Raw genomic sequence first — 16,159 nt, forward strand, 5'->3', positions numbered from 1 at the left:
CTTCTGTCTCGTCACAGATATTTGTTTATACAACGCGCGGATTTGGCTTTAATTAAACGGAATGGAATCGAAGAGCCAGAGCCGCCGTTACTCGGCGACGGCCTCCGATTTTGGTTCGGAATGTGATTGTGCAATTAGCAGCACCCTCGTCCGACGACAAGTGTTCGTGATTTAATGTTCTATAGCCTTTGATGTGACAGATGAAAAAGCGGAGCGAAGATAATGGCGCCCTACACAAAGTACAAATAAGGCCAACGATTAGGCCGCATGTCCTCCGATATATGGGTGGCATTTTTTCCTTTAATCGTGCACCCTTCCAACTCCCAGAGGAAACCAATTGCATTTTAATTTTTTCCATAATTGTTTTATTTTGTTTTTAATTTTCTTTTCTTGAACCTGCTTTAGCACAAACATTTCGTTGTTATTTTCTTAGGTGCATTTGCCAGCTATTAGTTGATCGTTAACATTTCGCTTAGAAACTAAAATACTCTTTCATAGCAATCCTTAAGTGTGTAAACTAGGAATTAGGCTAGGGAACTGTTAAGTTACTTAATTTACAGAGCGGTTGCAAGCGCGTAATTTATAGGGAGTAATAACTATAGATAGTTTTAGGTAGGAATAAACGTCTGAAGGTCGAAGCTTTTGAAGTGCGGCGATAGCGAAAGGCTTTGTGTCGGGTGATTACGAATACTTTCGGCTATCCAGGGGTGGTTAAATAAATACGCCAACAACTTACAGCTCAAATTCGCTACGGATGGATCTTAGTCTAGGTTAGGGTTATACATATATATATATGTTTTTAGAGATATATACAAAAACATATGTACGCTACAATTATATCACATGAAAACCATTTGTACGCCCTCGAATATTGCACGCCCCCGTCAGAAGGAGTAACCCCTTATGGGTAACCAGTGGTCAGCGCTTAGGGGATCTGCCCGTTCATGCGCATCTCGAGCTCCTCCTCCTCCTTGGTCAGCGGCACGGTGGTGTGGTTGTACAATCCCTGGGCCATCAGCTGCAGGGCCAGCGGATTCTTGGAGCCTGTCGACTTCTTGATCTTGGCCCGCTTGTTCTGGAACCAGATCTTGATCTGCGCCTCGTTCAGGCCCAACTCGCTGCTCAGCTGCTGGCGTCTCCGCTCGGTCAGATAGCGATTCTCGTTGAACTCCCGCTGTAAGTGGAAGAAATGGAATGCTGGATGAGTTTCGGATGGCAAGGATATCCATGTTGTATAGTCAGGTAGGGAAAATCAATTATTTGCGGTTTCGGCCGAGCGTGGCTAATTGGTTAAGTACGGACGGGATGTGGTGGCCAGGATGCATTAGCAGCGGGCGGTGTCAATATTTTGGTGCAAATATGACACAACAAGCGTAGGGCAATTGGATATGGATATGGATGGATATTGGTATAGTGTATACACCATAGCCCATATATGGAAAAAGGAACTGAATCTCACCTTGAGGCGGGCCAACTGCTCGCTGGAGAAGGCGGTGCGTGGACGCTTCTCGTCGTTGGTCTTGTCCTTTGGCTGTTTGGGGCGGCGGTAGCGGGGTCCTGTAATAAACAAAAACACGAGAAATACGTTAGTTCTATTTGCATAAATGCGCCACATACTATTAATAATATTAATGATTCAATTAGCATATGTCTGGGCGGAATTCCTCGGCCGGAGCTGGAGCTCCCTTTCGCGTGCTGGCGGGGAAGTGTTCAATTTGTCAGCTGTCAGCGGAGGAGAAGAGTAGAACTCCGGCGAGCTAACGAACCCAAAGGTCTACGGCATATTTTAGGCAAATGATTTGCCAGCTAGCCAACTCTCTAATTAGCGACTAAGTCCAAGTCACCGGCTAATTGGCAACGCGGGACCGCGGCAATCCGAAGTGCTTATTAGATTTCCACACATTGTAAATTATAATTTAATTGACCGCCAGTAAGTGGAGATCGTTTGATTAATTCCTAGCCGCGGAGTGGGGCCATCAACGCCTCGCTTATGGGCTGCCATCGATTGCATCGACACCAAATTAAAAAACCATTGCCGGCCATAAAAAAGCACTTAACTCGTCAATTAACACACGATCTAAGAAGAGCTGCAAGGAAAATCTCCGCTTGTCAATGGAAAATCTCTTCTCCTTTCGAAGGGGCTTCCCCCGCCATCACATCTCTCCCGCACCCGATTTTCCCCTGTCAATCGTCAGCGCATTTTAGGGTCGCTGCTTCTGCGTGGCGTGTGTGCGTGAGCGGTGACCTTCGACCCGAGGATGTAACAGTTCCGATAGACAAGCGCTGCCTATGCGCTACATGTTGTCACATAAAGTGTCGCTCTTCAAAAGCAGCGCTGCACTGCGTGAGGCCCAAAATCGGATTCGGATTCGGATACGAAATGGGAATGGGAATGGGCATGGTTATAGAAATGGGAGTCAGATTCGGGCTCATTGCCATTGTCCGCGTGTCGCCTAATTGTGGCAGTGTCCTTCGGATTTATGACACAAAACAGAGCTGCTTGAAAGACTGCCGCCAACATAACGCTCCCCAAGGGTGGTCCCCATGTAACCATATACCATTTACCATTTTCACATCGTTTTTTTATACCGAACCTTTGGGACTTCCTTGTATTGACAACGCTGAAGATGGTGCCCGACGAAGCCTCATTCTGACCCACTTACACGCTAGGTAATGGCATAGATACTAACCTGAGCTGGGACGATCGCTGTAGCGGGTGCAGTACACCCAGGCGGGCCACATTTCATTCTTGCCGCCCTCTGTGGTGGTGGATCCCGTCTCGGAACGCGTGTCATCCGAGGACTCCATGCCGGAATCTCGGCTAACGGCGGATGGCGGCGGGATTGGCTGCGGCTGGGGACTGCTGGCATTGACTCCGGATCCACTGGCTCCCAGTCGGCTACTGGGCGAGGAGTTCAAGGAGCTGGTCGCCGAGGAGCAACCCGACGAGGAGGAGCTCGAGCTGGTGGCCACGGAGGAGGTGCTGCTGATGGTGGAGGCATTGGAGGCGGGTGGCGGACTGGCCAAGCTGCTGGCACTGCTGCTCAGCGGAGGTTGGGTCATCGTCGGGGCAGCAGGTTGTCCGATCTGCGAGACCGCCTTGCACAGGGATCCCAGAGCGGATTTCTCGGGATTGGCATCGCTCATCTTGGAGCTCATGGGCGGCGGGATGACGGCATTGGCTGCACTCCTGCGCAGGCGACTCTGCACGATTTCCTCGTGTATCCTGGGATAAGCAGCCGGATTGAAGCAGTTAAGGAAGTTGGCCCGTTCCAGCATCATGGCCGCAGTAGCGGCTGCGGCAGCAGCCTGCTGTTGCCGGCTGAACTCCAGCAGATCCACTCTTGTGAAGGCGGAGGGCGTGGCAGTCTGGGAGCGATTCGCCTCGAAGGGGCGGAAGATGCTGGCCTGGTTCTCCATGGACTTGCCCGGCTTCTGGACATCTCCAAAACGATCGCTCAGGATGTTGGAGATGGAAAAGGCCAGCGATGGTTTGGCCGTCGACTGCTGCTGGTGGGCGGGTGGTGGCAGGCGTCCGCCCGCCGACGTATCATCCACATCCACATCAATGTCGTCATCCTCCTCCGCCTCCTCCTCCTCGTTGGTTGTGTGCGTCTGATTGTGGAAACTCATGTCACCGATCACGGAGTCGCTTTCCTCCTCCTTGATGGTCAGCGGCGTGGACGAGGCGGGCGTGGAGCAGGATGCGGGCGATCCACTGCCACTGAGGCGCTGCTGCAGTGCAGCAGCATGGGCGTGGGCGGCCGCAGCAGCTGCTGCAGCAGCGGCGGCTGCAGCGGCATCGAAGGCCATTGCCGGATGGTGGAAGACACCGGCGGCCAGTTGCTGTTGGTGCAACTGCTGCAGTTGCTGCAGCTGATGGAGGTGCTGCATTTGCTGTTGCTGCTGCTGCTGTTGCTGGTGGTGAAGGTGCTGCATTTGTAGGGTAACGGGGCTGGGCGCTGACTGTGGACTGCAGCGATCCTCCAGGGCCATTGGTTTTGACTTGGTGCTAAATCGCAACTCGCTTAAGACACTTGTCACTAGGTCACTTGACACTGGGCCACTGATTCTTCTGATTGCTCAGATTCTTCTGATTCTGTTTGCTGTTTTTTGTTTGGCTTATGCTTTCGTGTTTGATTTGCAACTGTTGTTCCGACACGCACGTCTGTTCACATCGAGCGCAACGACTGAATTAGTTGACTACTTCGGAATCGCAGCGCCGACGTCGGGGAGAGTTAACGCGAGAGCCGATTGAACTGTCACGGGCGAAAGAGAGGTCCGAGTGCGGGAGCGAGAGGGCGAGATCGCACAAGTAGCTGGCGAAGTGTGTGCGAGCGAGCGAGTGAGTGAGTGACAGCAGTTGGTGACAGTGACATGAAGAGATGAGAGTGGAAGATGGGTCTTTTCGGCCTTACACTGATCGATTTTCGCTCTCTCTTAGCCTTGTCACCTGCCCCATGCGAACCGGTTTCTCCTGCTCACTCACTCCTGTTAGCTGGCCTGAGCGCTCTCTCGCTCGCTCCCTTTCGCTCTCACTCTCTCTTGCCAATTTGGCGAGGGGGGCTTGTTAGGCAGCAATATGACTTTATTATGCGCATGCTGGAGCTGTCAGCCGGTTGACAACTGTGTCCCCAGCGAACTGCGCAGGCGCAAGCTCTCCCTCTCTCACGGGGCGTTACCGAGTGGGGGCCATATAGCGGCACTGCTCACACCCACTGCGAGTAGGCCAGGAAAATGGCTGCCTTTCCATGAGGTGGAGAGCCACATGCCATCTCTTTCCGCAGACACTTTTCATAAGCATTTAGTTTTTGTTGATTTTGTTTTCGGCCGCGACGTTTCAATCTGCGTTTTCTACAGCCTACAACTTTATCGACACCACCTTTAGGCCATGTGAAGAGGGGGAAACGAGAGAGAGGAACAAAACCGCAAAGCTAATTGTTTTAATTTAAATAGAGGGAAACTTTTTATCACCCCCACTTCCAGCACCAGAATCATTTGCGATTTTTCACAAAAATACGCTAAATACAGAATGACAATTTATTTTGGAGGCCTTCAATTAACCAGTTAAATGTGCCTTGAAAAACAGCTGACGCAATTGATTGATATTTAATTGACATTTAATTTATTTATTTGCCCATCGAATATCGATTTGCCAGACGAGCGAATGGAAAACCATCGCTAACTGTCAAAACAAACTTTAGAAGGTGTTAAAAACGAACGCCATTTGGCATTGGACATTAACAATAACGCTTTTTTGTGGGGCTCTAATCAACCGAAGATCTACAAATGTGAAACATGTGCTGCAAATAGTGTAGAGATGTGGGATTCCGAACATATAACCCCTGATATATAGCTCATAAATCAACGAATCTGTTCGAACTGAATAAAACCGAAATCAAATAACGAAGTCGCTAATGAATTGCCTTATAGCCAACGGATTTTGTTGTGTTAATTTTTGCATAATAAAAGCGATCATTGCCATGTGGGCTACTGATTTATGGGGCAAAGGATTTAATTAGAGAGTAATCTCGCCACCACTCCCACCTATTTCCTGTTGCCAATTGTGATATAAGCAATTCGCGCCAATAAACTAACGCCCAGACAATAAGCCATAATCCATATTTAGAGCAAATTTCGTGGATAACCTGTTCCACAATCAATGGGCCGAAATTTATTCAATTTTTATGCGCATTTTTATTAGTATCAAATGGACTCGAATCGAATATAAATTAATAAATATATTTGAACAGCGCAGATGCATAAATTGAAATGCCGTTGAGAGGCCTTAACCGTTTCGATTCGGTTTTAACCGGTTCGAACGCACCTTCCAGTCTGCGGTCAGCCATTAAAAGTCGTAGATGGAAAAACTGGAAACTGGAACGGAGCCCGCTCTATTTCCCCTTTTTGAATTTCGAACTTCGAATAGATAGTTGTACCACTCGCTCTCGCACTGTTGTGCGCTTCTCGCTCACTCTGCCCTGCTCTCTCACGCATGACAACAATGGCTGCTGCCTCTCTCTCGCACACCCCCTTTGACCGTCTTCCTCTTACCCATTGTTGCTTATGCCGTCGGCAGCTGTTGATTTTCCGCTCAACTTCCACCCTTCCACTCCGTTCCATTCCCCTACACACTTACCGCTTTGATTGCCATGATTTTCAATTATTACCGTTGTCGTGTTTGCTCAGCATTTGGCCACGAAAAGGGTTAAACTGCTGCCGACAGTTGCGTAAAAATGCGTTAATTAAAGTTTTCAACTTGTTTCTGATGCTGCTGCTGTTGTTGCTATTGTTGCTATTGTTGCTGTGGCTGCTTTTGTGCTTTGTTTGGATAAAATGGTAACTGCTAATGAGCTTTGCCTTTCCACCACTTCGGCTACTGTTTCTGTTTCTATTTCTGTTTCGGTTACTTTTCGATCTCTAATGGCTTTTTCTCAGCTTCGTTGCTGCCGGCCAAACAAAAGACTCAAACAACGAACTTGTCAGGGTGCCAAAGCATACCAAAGAAACACATTACGCTGTATGAAAATGTTTATTTTAATGTTGGTTTATATGTGCGATCATATCAATGGGATTCGAAATGCTAAGAATATGAAGTAACATTATTAGAGTCAAAAATGAATAGTAACATACAGAATACTGAAACGTGAATGGTTAATAATAATATTAAAAACTATACAACCTGTCAAAAAGACAATATAAGCTCCTTAAGATTTTGGTTTCGAATTTAAATTATCCAATTACCTCAAAATTGCTGGGCAATAACAATCCCAATTGCATAAGGGACTTAATCACAGGCTACAACTCAATTGTCGCACTGGAATTGATATTAAAACTGGATCGAAAACTGGTAAAAATTAAATGCACGCCGTGTTGGGCCCCAACTCAAGATTGCCCTCCTCATCAAAAGCGTATTTTCTCTTCGACTCAACAACAGTAACTGGAAATGGGAACTGAAGCGGGAAACTGAATCTGAGACTGGGTAATTTAAAATTCATATTTTACGCAGTCGAATGCGTAAATCCGTCCGCTTTGCTGAGTGCCAGCGAGTGGCGATCGGGAGTTATTAATGGCCACACATGCGAGTCATAATATACTCGTACGTACACACGAATCCCGGTTCTTTGCCCCACTTCCCCTTGCTCCGGACAAATGAGCTGTCCGTCCGTCCGTCATTTGCATACCCTACCATTCCGGAGAGGTGCACTGCTTCTGGGAACTATTTGGGTATAGAGTTACCACTCGTAATTGGAACTGGCGATCTGTTGCAGTGATATGCCGAAAGTAACACTGGAATTAATGGGGAAAGCGCGCCACTTAGGAAGATAAAAGGTTTCCGTGTGATATTCGATATAGTCAGCATGATTTATTTTGGGATACACAATAGTTATCTAGATAGAGATTTTTGGGTAATATATTGTTCATACTTTTGCCTGTGATTTATTGGTTACGATTGGGTAAAAATAGAGGAAGTTATATATTTAGGCACACAATATTCCCTTTAATACTTGTATTTTTTTATATCCTATTCTTGTGATTAGAGTATTTCCTGATTCGTTATATTGTGTGGCAATCCAAGCTTTCTGGGCTCGCTTTAATTAAAATTTAACTCTGTTCGTAAATCGTTTGTCAGTGAGCTTGCTGCCTTCGCTTCACTTTGGACCGACTCCCATCATTTCCACCTCCTGTTGGCCCAAACGTGGCCCATTCCCCGTCCGCCCCTTCGCTTAATACGCACAATGCCTCAGGCTTTAAACAATTTTTAATTTGTTAAAAATACATTTTTTGTTGGGTTGCTGCTCATCCGTTGAGTTGTCGCCTTTGGTTGTTTTTATCGTGACTGTTGTTGTTTTGTCGTTTTTCGTTTAGGGTTAAATGTTAATGAACTTGTTGATTATAAATTTGACTACTTTATTTGCCCAGGGAAAATAGCCAGCTAATAGATCGGATGGATTGGCCGAAACAAAAGAACGAGTTTCATATTTATTGCTATTTGGCTGGCCGTTGTTTGGCGATTTTTATTAATTTTATTAACTCGAATGGCATTTCAAAATCTCAAAATCGAGCCAAAAAGTTTCGACGAACGTCGTAAGAATTTTATGACTTCATCTGACCAGATTTGCATGAGCCTTTTAACATGTTTGCGATCAATTAACCCACTCGGTTTTGCTGGCTAATTTCCGCTGCAAGTTGCCGGCAAAGCTGTAATTTGTTTAATTTGCCACTCGCCGCAAATTGTTTTCTCAGCTAATTTGTCAGTTTTAGCCAGGCTCGTTAGCCGCTTTCTGCCATTCGCTATTGATATTTGCTCTTCTGTCTTGGCCGCTAATTGCTCCTAAGTGTTTAATATCTTATTTTAATGCCTAAATGGCAATTAATTTTGTTGGCTTAAAGTTTCGCTTTGGTTTGTTTTTAGTGAAAATTTCGCTAAAGACAGGTGAAAGTTGCTGAACTCTTATACGATCACAATATCGGCCTTTGCTGGTGTCCTAAATCTCTTGTACGACGCCCACTTAATTGGCGATTTGCCACAGGCATTTTCCAGGAAATCTGCCTAAACAAAATTGCATAAGCCAAAGGATAAGCGACTTCAGAGACTTAAGACACTTTTGTGTGTTTTGTGTGCGGTTAATCCAATAAAAACCTAAGCGAACTGGTGTTTGCAAACAGTCCCAATACACAACTCCTCGCAAATCTGTTAACTCGATTAAACCGCAAAGCATGAAAGTCGGCCAGGATGCGCTCTAAGGATATTAGACAGGCTCAGACGGAGGCTCACAGATGTTGGCCAAGGACAAGGACAAGTGCCGGGCGATTAGCCACGCTAACGCAACAGGAGGTCTCCTTTCCGGCTGCAAATAATTGTGCGGTTGGCAGGACAAGGCCCAAGGTATTCGAAATATTGAAAAACAGGACGAAGGCTACGGAAGCTGCGAACGGCAGCAACTGCAAATGAGTTCCCACCGGCGACCTTGACTCGTCCTTGCTGCCCAACTAATTGAGGTGCTTTAGCCTGCCTTCTAATGATGTTTTCCCTTTAGTCTTCTTGTTTTTTCGATTTAATCAAGGCCACTGGAGTCACACGACCAGCAGCAAAACCTTCTGGGTGGCTTGTCCTTGACTGGGAAAATCATTTTCCATTTTCCACCACTCCCCGAAATTCGGCGCTAGTTCAAAGGATCGAGAACACTCCAAGGCGGCCATTTTATCGTGGCTGACACCTGAAAATGCCCGAAATGAAAAATAAAGCCAATTTATGGGCCACAGAAGAACAGGGAACATTAAACCCAGCAAATGGCAGGCAGGGAAACTGTCGGAATAGCTAGAATGGAAATCATTTATCACAACACCCCCCACACCACACCATGTACGGCCTAATGATCTTGGCCCAATCTTGGGCTCTCCCAGCTGGAAAGCGAGAGAAATCCAATAACATTTTAATAACAAAGCCACCATCGGCCATAAATAAACAAATTTCCTGAGAATGGAGGATCCCCAACGAAAATGTATCTATATCTCGCTGCGCGACGCTAAAGCGTAATAAATAATTAGTGGAGGGAATGATTGCGGTAACAACAACAACGGCAAACACGCCCTCAAAAATGCCGAAAACCGAAAAACTATAGCCTTACCTACGAACCCATGAAAGATGCCTTAGATATGGACCCATCAACGGCCAGATACAGATACACATGGCTGGATGTATCTACAAGGTTTCTCACTTACACACTCGAGCAGAGAGAACTGGGAGATCGCTCGCCCAGATTGGGGCAATCAATTTCGGTTTTCCTACCAATGACCTGAAACTCACATTAAATTAACGCGTCTCTCCCATTGGACGATTCGAGGATGATATCTGTTCGATGCGGCTCTGCATGGTACCCAATTCCGAGTTCGGGTCACGTCGGAACAATTAGTGCGGTATAGGATACTTGAAATGGATATTTACTTATCATTATGAAATGAGCCTGCATATTAATTTAAGTCGAGATATTCGGTGGGATCATATTAGATCATATTATTTATTCTTACGTATTGCTTGTTTCCAATTTCTTTTAAATATTCCATACCTTGTTAAAAAGTTATTTAGCTAAATTTACTAAAATTTAGCATGCTATGATTTTCTTATAATTATGCAGAAATTTACTAATCGTTACCCATCAGCACCTCAATTGTTTTACTAATCAAGGCGCACCACAAATATGCCAACTATTTCCGACTCAGAAAATAACGACAGCTTGAATCACTACTTTTAATCATCTTCGCAAAAACAATCATGACATCATCTTCAGCCTGGATATGATTTCTGTAGGGGGTATCATTTTGTAATATCTTCCACCCACAAAACAACTTGAAACATCCCCACAAACGCCGCGTAAACAAGCGTTTAGTTCCACTTAAATGCATAATATAGGTGAAAACCGTTAGCTAACTGAGCAATCAGAGGAATAGTGTAAATTATGGACGCGAAAATTGCTCGGCTGGGGTAAAAAGTGTTTTTTCTTTTTTTCAAATCCATAAATTAGCACCTCATTCCACATAATTGCAGTCGCTGAGGCGGCTCGAGCTAAACCCGCTGGTTGCTACCGCTTTTGCTTTTGCGTTTGTGGTGGCTTTGCTTGATTGAAGCTTTCAAAATGCCGTCCAAACGGGAGGGGGGGGTTGGCCAAAAGGGGCTGAGTGCTAAGTGCAGTGCAAATATTTGCAGGCAGCCAGCTGAGCTCGGTTCGGTTCTGCTGTCCCCTTTTCCCCGCCACTATTCATTTATCAAATCAAGCGTTAAGTGAGCAGCAGGTTGGGGGCCTCATGGGAGGTGCACTTCCTCCTCCGAACCCCAAGCCATCTCTTGCCACTCGCCGGCCAAGTCAATTGAATCAGTCAGGCGGCCAACTCTGATTAGCGGCTAAAACCAACAGCAGCCGCTGCAAACAAGCAGCAGCAACACGCTGGACAAGCTCCCTGGCACGTCCGCGTCCATGTGGCGCACTCTGCTCAATCAGTGGGCAGAGGAGCGGCTGGCAACATGGTAAAAAATTATAAAGATCTAGTCAATATATTGTATTGTATATATATATTGACTGCTATATATTGTTTTACCAAAAATATGAAAATCATATTTGGAGGAAAAAATCCTTATGATATTTTTATACAAAGTTATGTGACATTATAATACTTTATTTATTATAAATATTTAAATAAATTATTTTCAATATAATATCTTTTTGAAGTAGATACAAATTGGTTGCCTTTCAAAGATATTTTTACTTTTAAAATATATTTTTTGCAGTGTATGCAGCCGAAAGGCTTGCCACCAAGCATCGAACACGTCAATTGGCCGCGAAATTAACGCATTTCGCGCTTTCGTTTCTAAGCCAATCTCCACTTCGACTTAACAAGCTGACAAGCCGCCGATCGGGTTTTCTTGGCTTTTCAGTTAATCATGCAGCGAAAGCCGAAAGCAAAATATTGTTATTACAATCAGAGGAAAGCACTTACAGGCTTCGGCTGATCGTAAATTATGAGGCGAGTGGCAAGGGGTCAGAGAATCTGAAAATGGTATGGTTATTTTGTGGCATGGGGTTTTCCCGTCTATTATTCCTACCTTCCATTTGTTTCGGGGCAATCCGATAAGCGGCGGTGGACAAACGAGAGATGCCGACACCGACAAATGCCATACAGGACATTAGTGTCACACGGAACAAGGGAGATGGAAATCCAGGGCCCTGGAAGGGGCACATTGGTCTATGGCCCATTGGGATGCTGCTGCGGTTGCATTTTGGGGGCACTTTGCGGTCAGGTCATTGTCATCTTATCGCGTCTTAGAGGCGATGGCAACCTGTTGGTTGCCTCATTTTTCATTGCCCCTTTGTTGTGACAACAAATGGATGTGCGACCGTTGGGCTGCCGGCTGTCGATTTACATTTAAAATGCCCCCTAATCTCTAGCCTCTCCAGCGGACCGGACCGCGTGTGTGGTCCTTGTACTTGGCAATTAAAAGGGAGAGTCGGCCCAAAAGCCGCTTACCGCGGTTCCCGTCCTTCGACTTCGTTAGTTACACTGAAAATAAGGATAGCTTTAAAGGTACATTAAAGAAAGCACACTTTTAGAAAGGTAGAAACAGTTTCTTTTTTATAATGTCTTTCTTTACATCTTTATATTATTTGCGTAGCAATTAGTCATAAGACACATTTAAAAGGAGAAAATTATTACGAAACTTCAAACTTATTTAGTTACCAATACGATTGTCCAATAAATCCTCCCAGATGCACTTTATAATTAACCATTTCAAATCATGCAAAAGTTTGTTCAAAAGTGGGTTTGTTATCAGCCAGCGGAAAACTATCTGCTTTTCTCTTTGAGTATCTGGTTCGTGCGTGTGCATTTAATCGCCGCTGAGGTGCCAAAAGTATCTCTGAAATGCGTGGCATTCCATGCACCCAAAAGAGGGAGATGGAAAAATGTACTGCGCCCTTGCGGATTTCGCTGAAACTCAGAATCGTGAGAGAGTTGCGACTCATTTAAATCTCGTTTGCGCATGCGTCGTGTGTGGTCTTCGTGTTCAGGTTCCAGTTTGGCTCGAACTCCACACTGCACCCCCCTGCCCCACCCTTTTGGGCCATTGTCTGTGGCAAGTTATCGAGTGGCTGCGTTGATAAGCCAAACTCAACGCCTGCCAATTAGGCCCAGAACGGGGTATCTAATGCCAAGTGCCAAGAGCCCGCTAATTGGCAAGGGAAGGGGGCCAGAACTATTCCACTATCCGCTGGCTGACAGACAGGCGATATGGCATGGAATAGGATAGGATATGATACTTCCCCCAACCAGTAACCAATATGAACGTCGGCACTGGCGATAAGAAGCTAAATTATTAACACGAACACCCAAAAGCGGCAGTTCCTTCGAAAAAGGCATGAAAATGAAATCCACGGAGGCTCCATCGATTGTTGAGTCATAAAGTATTTCGCATGGCCAGATAAAAAGCTTTTGCTTGAACACCTGACCGCCGCAGTTCCTATGAAACTGTTGAAAAATTCAATTTGGAAAAGTCTCGTCCGGCCCATGAAAACTTAATTTGTCTGCAATTGAGTTGTGTGCATGATTTGGCCTTCCATCCAGGGGCTCCACTGTACTGGATTCCGGATAGTCCACATCCAATTAATCGATCATGCATCACAGCCATGGACACTAAGCCGCTTGGACTCATTCCCTTCTCAAGTTTGCGGCGATGATGAATTGGGTTTGTCAAAAGCCGCATGTCAGAATATTTCGCTACCGTTGCCACATAAGATGGTCAAAGGGGGATTCGAGGGGATATGGACACCCACGCCAAGTGCCGCTCGAAAGCCCAATAAAATTATAAGCGGGATTAGTGTCATCCGGGACAAACAATGACAGGTTCAGGCAAACTGAGAATGCACAGGGGATAAAGGCAGTATCGAATATTTAGAATCTTTAATCATTTTTAAGAACTTAAAATAGTTTTAAATTTTAAATTTATTTCTTCCTTTTAAGTTAAATAATGGTTTTCCGTTACATAAATTTATTTATGTTGGAAAATGTGAATGTTTATATTTTTCTTTAGTTGTGTAGCAAATAAGCAGGGTTTGAATATTTTTTAAGGTGCAGGACATGATGATACAGAGTGTTCCATGGAAGACAGCAGCTACTGTGACTGATTGATTTGTTGGTGGCCAAGGTTATGTCGGGAGCGATGCTCCGATTGACTTTGGACCCCCCAACGAAAGGCAAGGTCGCCGAGTAGCGTCATAAACCTTGCCAGGATCTCGATCTCAAGGATGCCTGCCTACTGTTAGTCCTTGGAAGTGGAATGGTGCGCGTGGCTCGCGTGTCAGAGAATCAAGAAGCAGGTCCTAAGGTCACAGGTCGTGTGTCCTTTGTGTCATCGGTCATTGTGAGTGAGTTGGAAACGCGTGGCGCTAAATGGGCCATGCGATCCGCTTGTAATTACCCATCTTGCCGGGTTAATTGCGCTGACAGCCTTCGGAGCAGCCTTGGGTTGCACACTTTCTTTGGCCCAAACGATCCAATCAACAACTTTCCAGCAACGCACTCGCAAATTCCTCGGCTCCAGCAGCGCTTCCATGTTTCGCCAGATTATATCGCGAGCTGGACTTGGACTTCATTAACGGTGATTTGTAATGGGAGTTTCCAGAGTTTCATGGCCCGCCATCGATAAAAATCGCATTAAGTGAAATAAATGCGTTGGCCATTTTCATGCCTGCATTATTCATGTGTGCCGTATGTGCGGTATGGGCCATAGATCTTGCATTATACTGCCGCGTCTGTATCTGTATCTGTCATAAAAGTATCTTACAAATTGGTTGCCGCAATTATCGCCAGTGCGCCCGATAACGGATCCCCTCGATCTGCAATCAATGGGGCACTCGCCATGGGACGGATGAGCCCGGTTAATTGCTTCTCGGATCCATCCGAGGCGCATCCACAGCCATGGATCCACATCCACAAGGTGGCGATAGTAAGAGAGAACAACGCCGCAATTATCCAGATACATTTGGCTTAATTGCGGAACAACCATGGAGCGTGTGAAGCAGTTGCGATTTGATTGCTTTCGAGCAATGGGAGTGGGCATTGGATCTGCAGAATGGCGATCTGAAATTGTGCTCCACAATAATTATATTTAAAAGCAAGTGGCACTCAAGAGAAATTGAATAATAAAAAACAAAGCCTCTTGTTAAGTACTCAGTAAGCTTTTAAAAACATTTAAATATGCACTTCTTAACAATTATTTAGTACATATTTTATCCCATCCCATTATGCTATTTTTCAATGTTTTCTACTTCACCAAGCAGTTGACCGAATCCCGCTTCTGACTAATAAATTCGTAACAAATCAATGACCCCGCCCAAGGAATCCAGCCAGAATCCTCAGATGAAGACAGGACCCCAACTAACAATACGATCCATGGTCAGTACAAGAATTTCTACTTTAGCACCACGGCGTTGGCAATTGGAGTTGAGATGCAGCTGCATCCGCAGATGGAGGCATTCTTCACGCATCTCAAAATATGCCACAGAAGCCGGAGCGGAGCGGTGCGGAGGGGGATGAGGGTTGGGGGTTCCTGGGGACCCAGTCCATCGGCGAGTCGAAAATATTAACCAAAAGCGTATGCCAAAAGCATCTTGCCCCTCCTGCCCAGTTCGCCGATGTCGCGGCTGCTCGACGTTCCCACCAGTTCAACTCTAATTGTGACTTTATTTGCGCATTTATTGCGGCCCAGCACACACAGATACACACTCACACTCACGCAGTGCCCTTTGCAGCAGTTTAAAGCATTCGCCAGTATCCGTACAGCATCCCAACATCGCAGCATCCAAGCATCCTTAGCGCTGCGTCCACTTGGGTGGTCTCGAACAACTCGCGGCGCATCTTCAAAGCCCCGTCTCGAACCTGAACATGCACCGAACCTCAAGCTCGGGCTCAAGCTCCGGCTGAACCTGAACCTGAAACTAAAACTGAACCTGAAACCGAGGCGGGGGAACCAGAATGGGATTGAGAACGAGACGGGGGCAGCAATGCCAGACACACAGAGAGAAAATGCCTATGATATATGGTAGGTTTGGTATAAAAATGTATCTGATTGGTTATGTTGGTAGAGCTCTTAACTTAAGTTTCTATATTTAGTTATATTCCTAACTAGTTATGTAGTTGATTCTGGTTTGATGGTAAAGCAACTTTGTACTTAGTTTGATAAATCAAATAAACAATGGATAGGGATTTACATAGTACAGTATTTTAGCATTCAAAACTTTCCTTTTTCAGTGCTCTTGCCGGTTTGAATGCTGCGGCTGTGGGGCATGCAACCGCAACTGAAAAGCTGAGACTGCGAGGCAGCAGCAGCCAAAGCGATTCTGCACCCAAACTGAATTCTAAATGATCGTTGAAAATTCTGCAGAACAGTGTTTCGTTGGAATTTGCAAATGAGTTGTGTTCGTTCGCCGAGGATCGAGCAGCAGAACAACCACAACCACCATCGCCATACGAATCGCCCACCCTCTCTATTCGCGGGGCTGCCTTTGGATCCAGTGCAAATAATAAATTCTCAGAGACATTCGGGAGACGTTGTAATCCCCCAGAGCCAATAAGACCAGACTCCCTGACTCGGACTCTGACTTGGACT

The 16,159-nt window shown here is 45.7% G+C and overlaps 1 protein-coding gene and 1 long non-coding RNA gene across 2 annotated transcripts; both read right to left on the minus strand.

Moving 5' to 3' along the window:
* Window positions 1-342: 342 nt before the first annotated feature.
* Window positions 343-4,187, minus strand: LOC6608682 (segmentation polarity homeobox protein engrailed). Its single transcript, XM_002033375.2, has 3 exons — window positions 2,691-4,187; window positions 1,460-1,557; window positions 343-1,174 (listed from the first exon to the last, which is right to left on the minus strand). Exons 1-3 carry the CDS (start codon window positions 3,994-3,996, stop codon window positions 926-928), a joined length of 1,653 nt encoding a protein of 550 aa, XP_002033411.1. The 5' UTR covers window positions 3,997-4,187; the 3' UTR covers window positions 343-925.
* Window positions 4,188-11,247: 7,060 nt separating this feature from the next.
* LOC116800541 lies at window positions 11,248-12,568 on the minus strand. Its single transcript, XR_004361470.1, has 3 exons — window positions 12,235-12,568; window positions 11,603-12,057; window positions 11,248-11,547 (listed from the first exon to the last, which is right to left on the minus strand). It is a non-coding gene; the product is annotated as an uncharacterized LOC116800541 (long non-coding RNA).
* Window positions 12,569-16,159: the final 3,591 nt, after the last annotated feature.

Source organism: Drosophila sechellia, chromosome 2R (assembly GCF_004382195.2).
Source record: "Drosophila sechellia strain sech25 chromosome 2R, ASM438219v1, whole genome shotgun sequence".
Classification (NCBI taxonomy): Eukaryota; Metazoa; Arthropoda; class Insecta; order Diptera; family Drosophilidae; genus Drosophila; species Drosophila sechellia.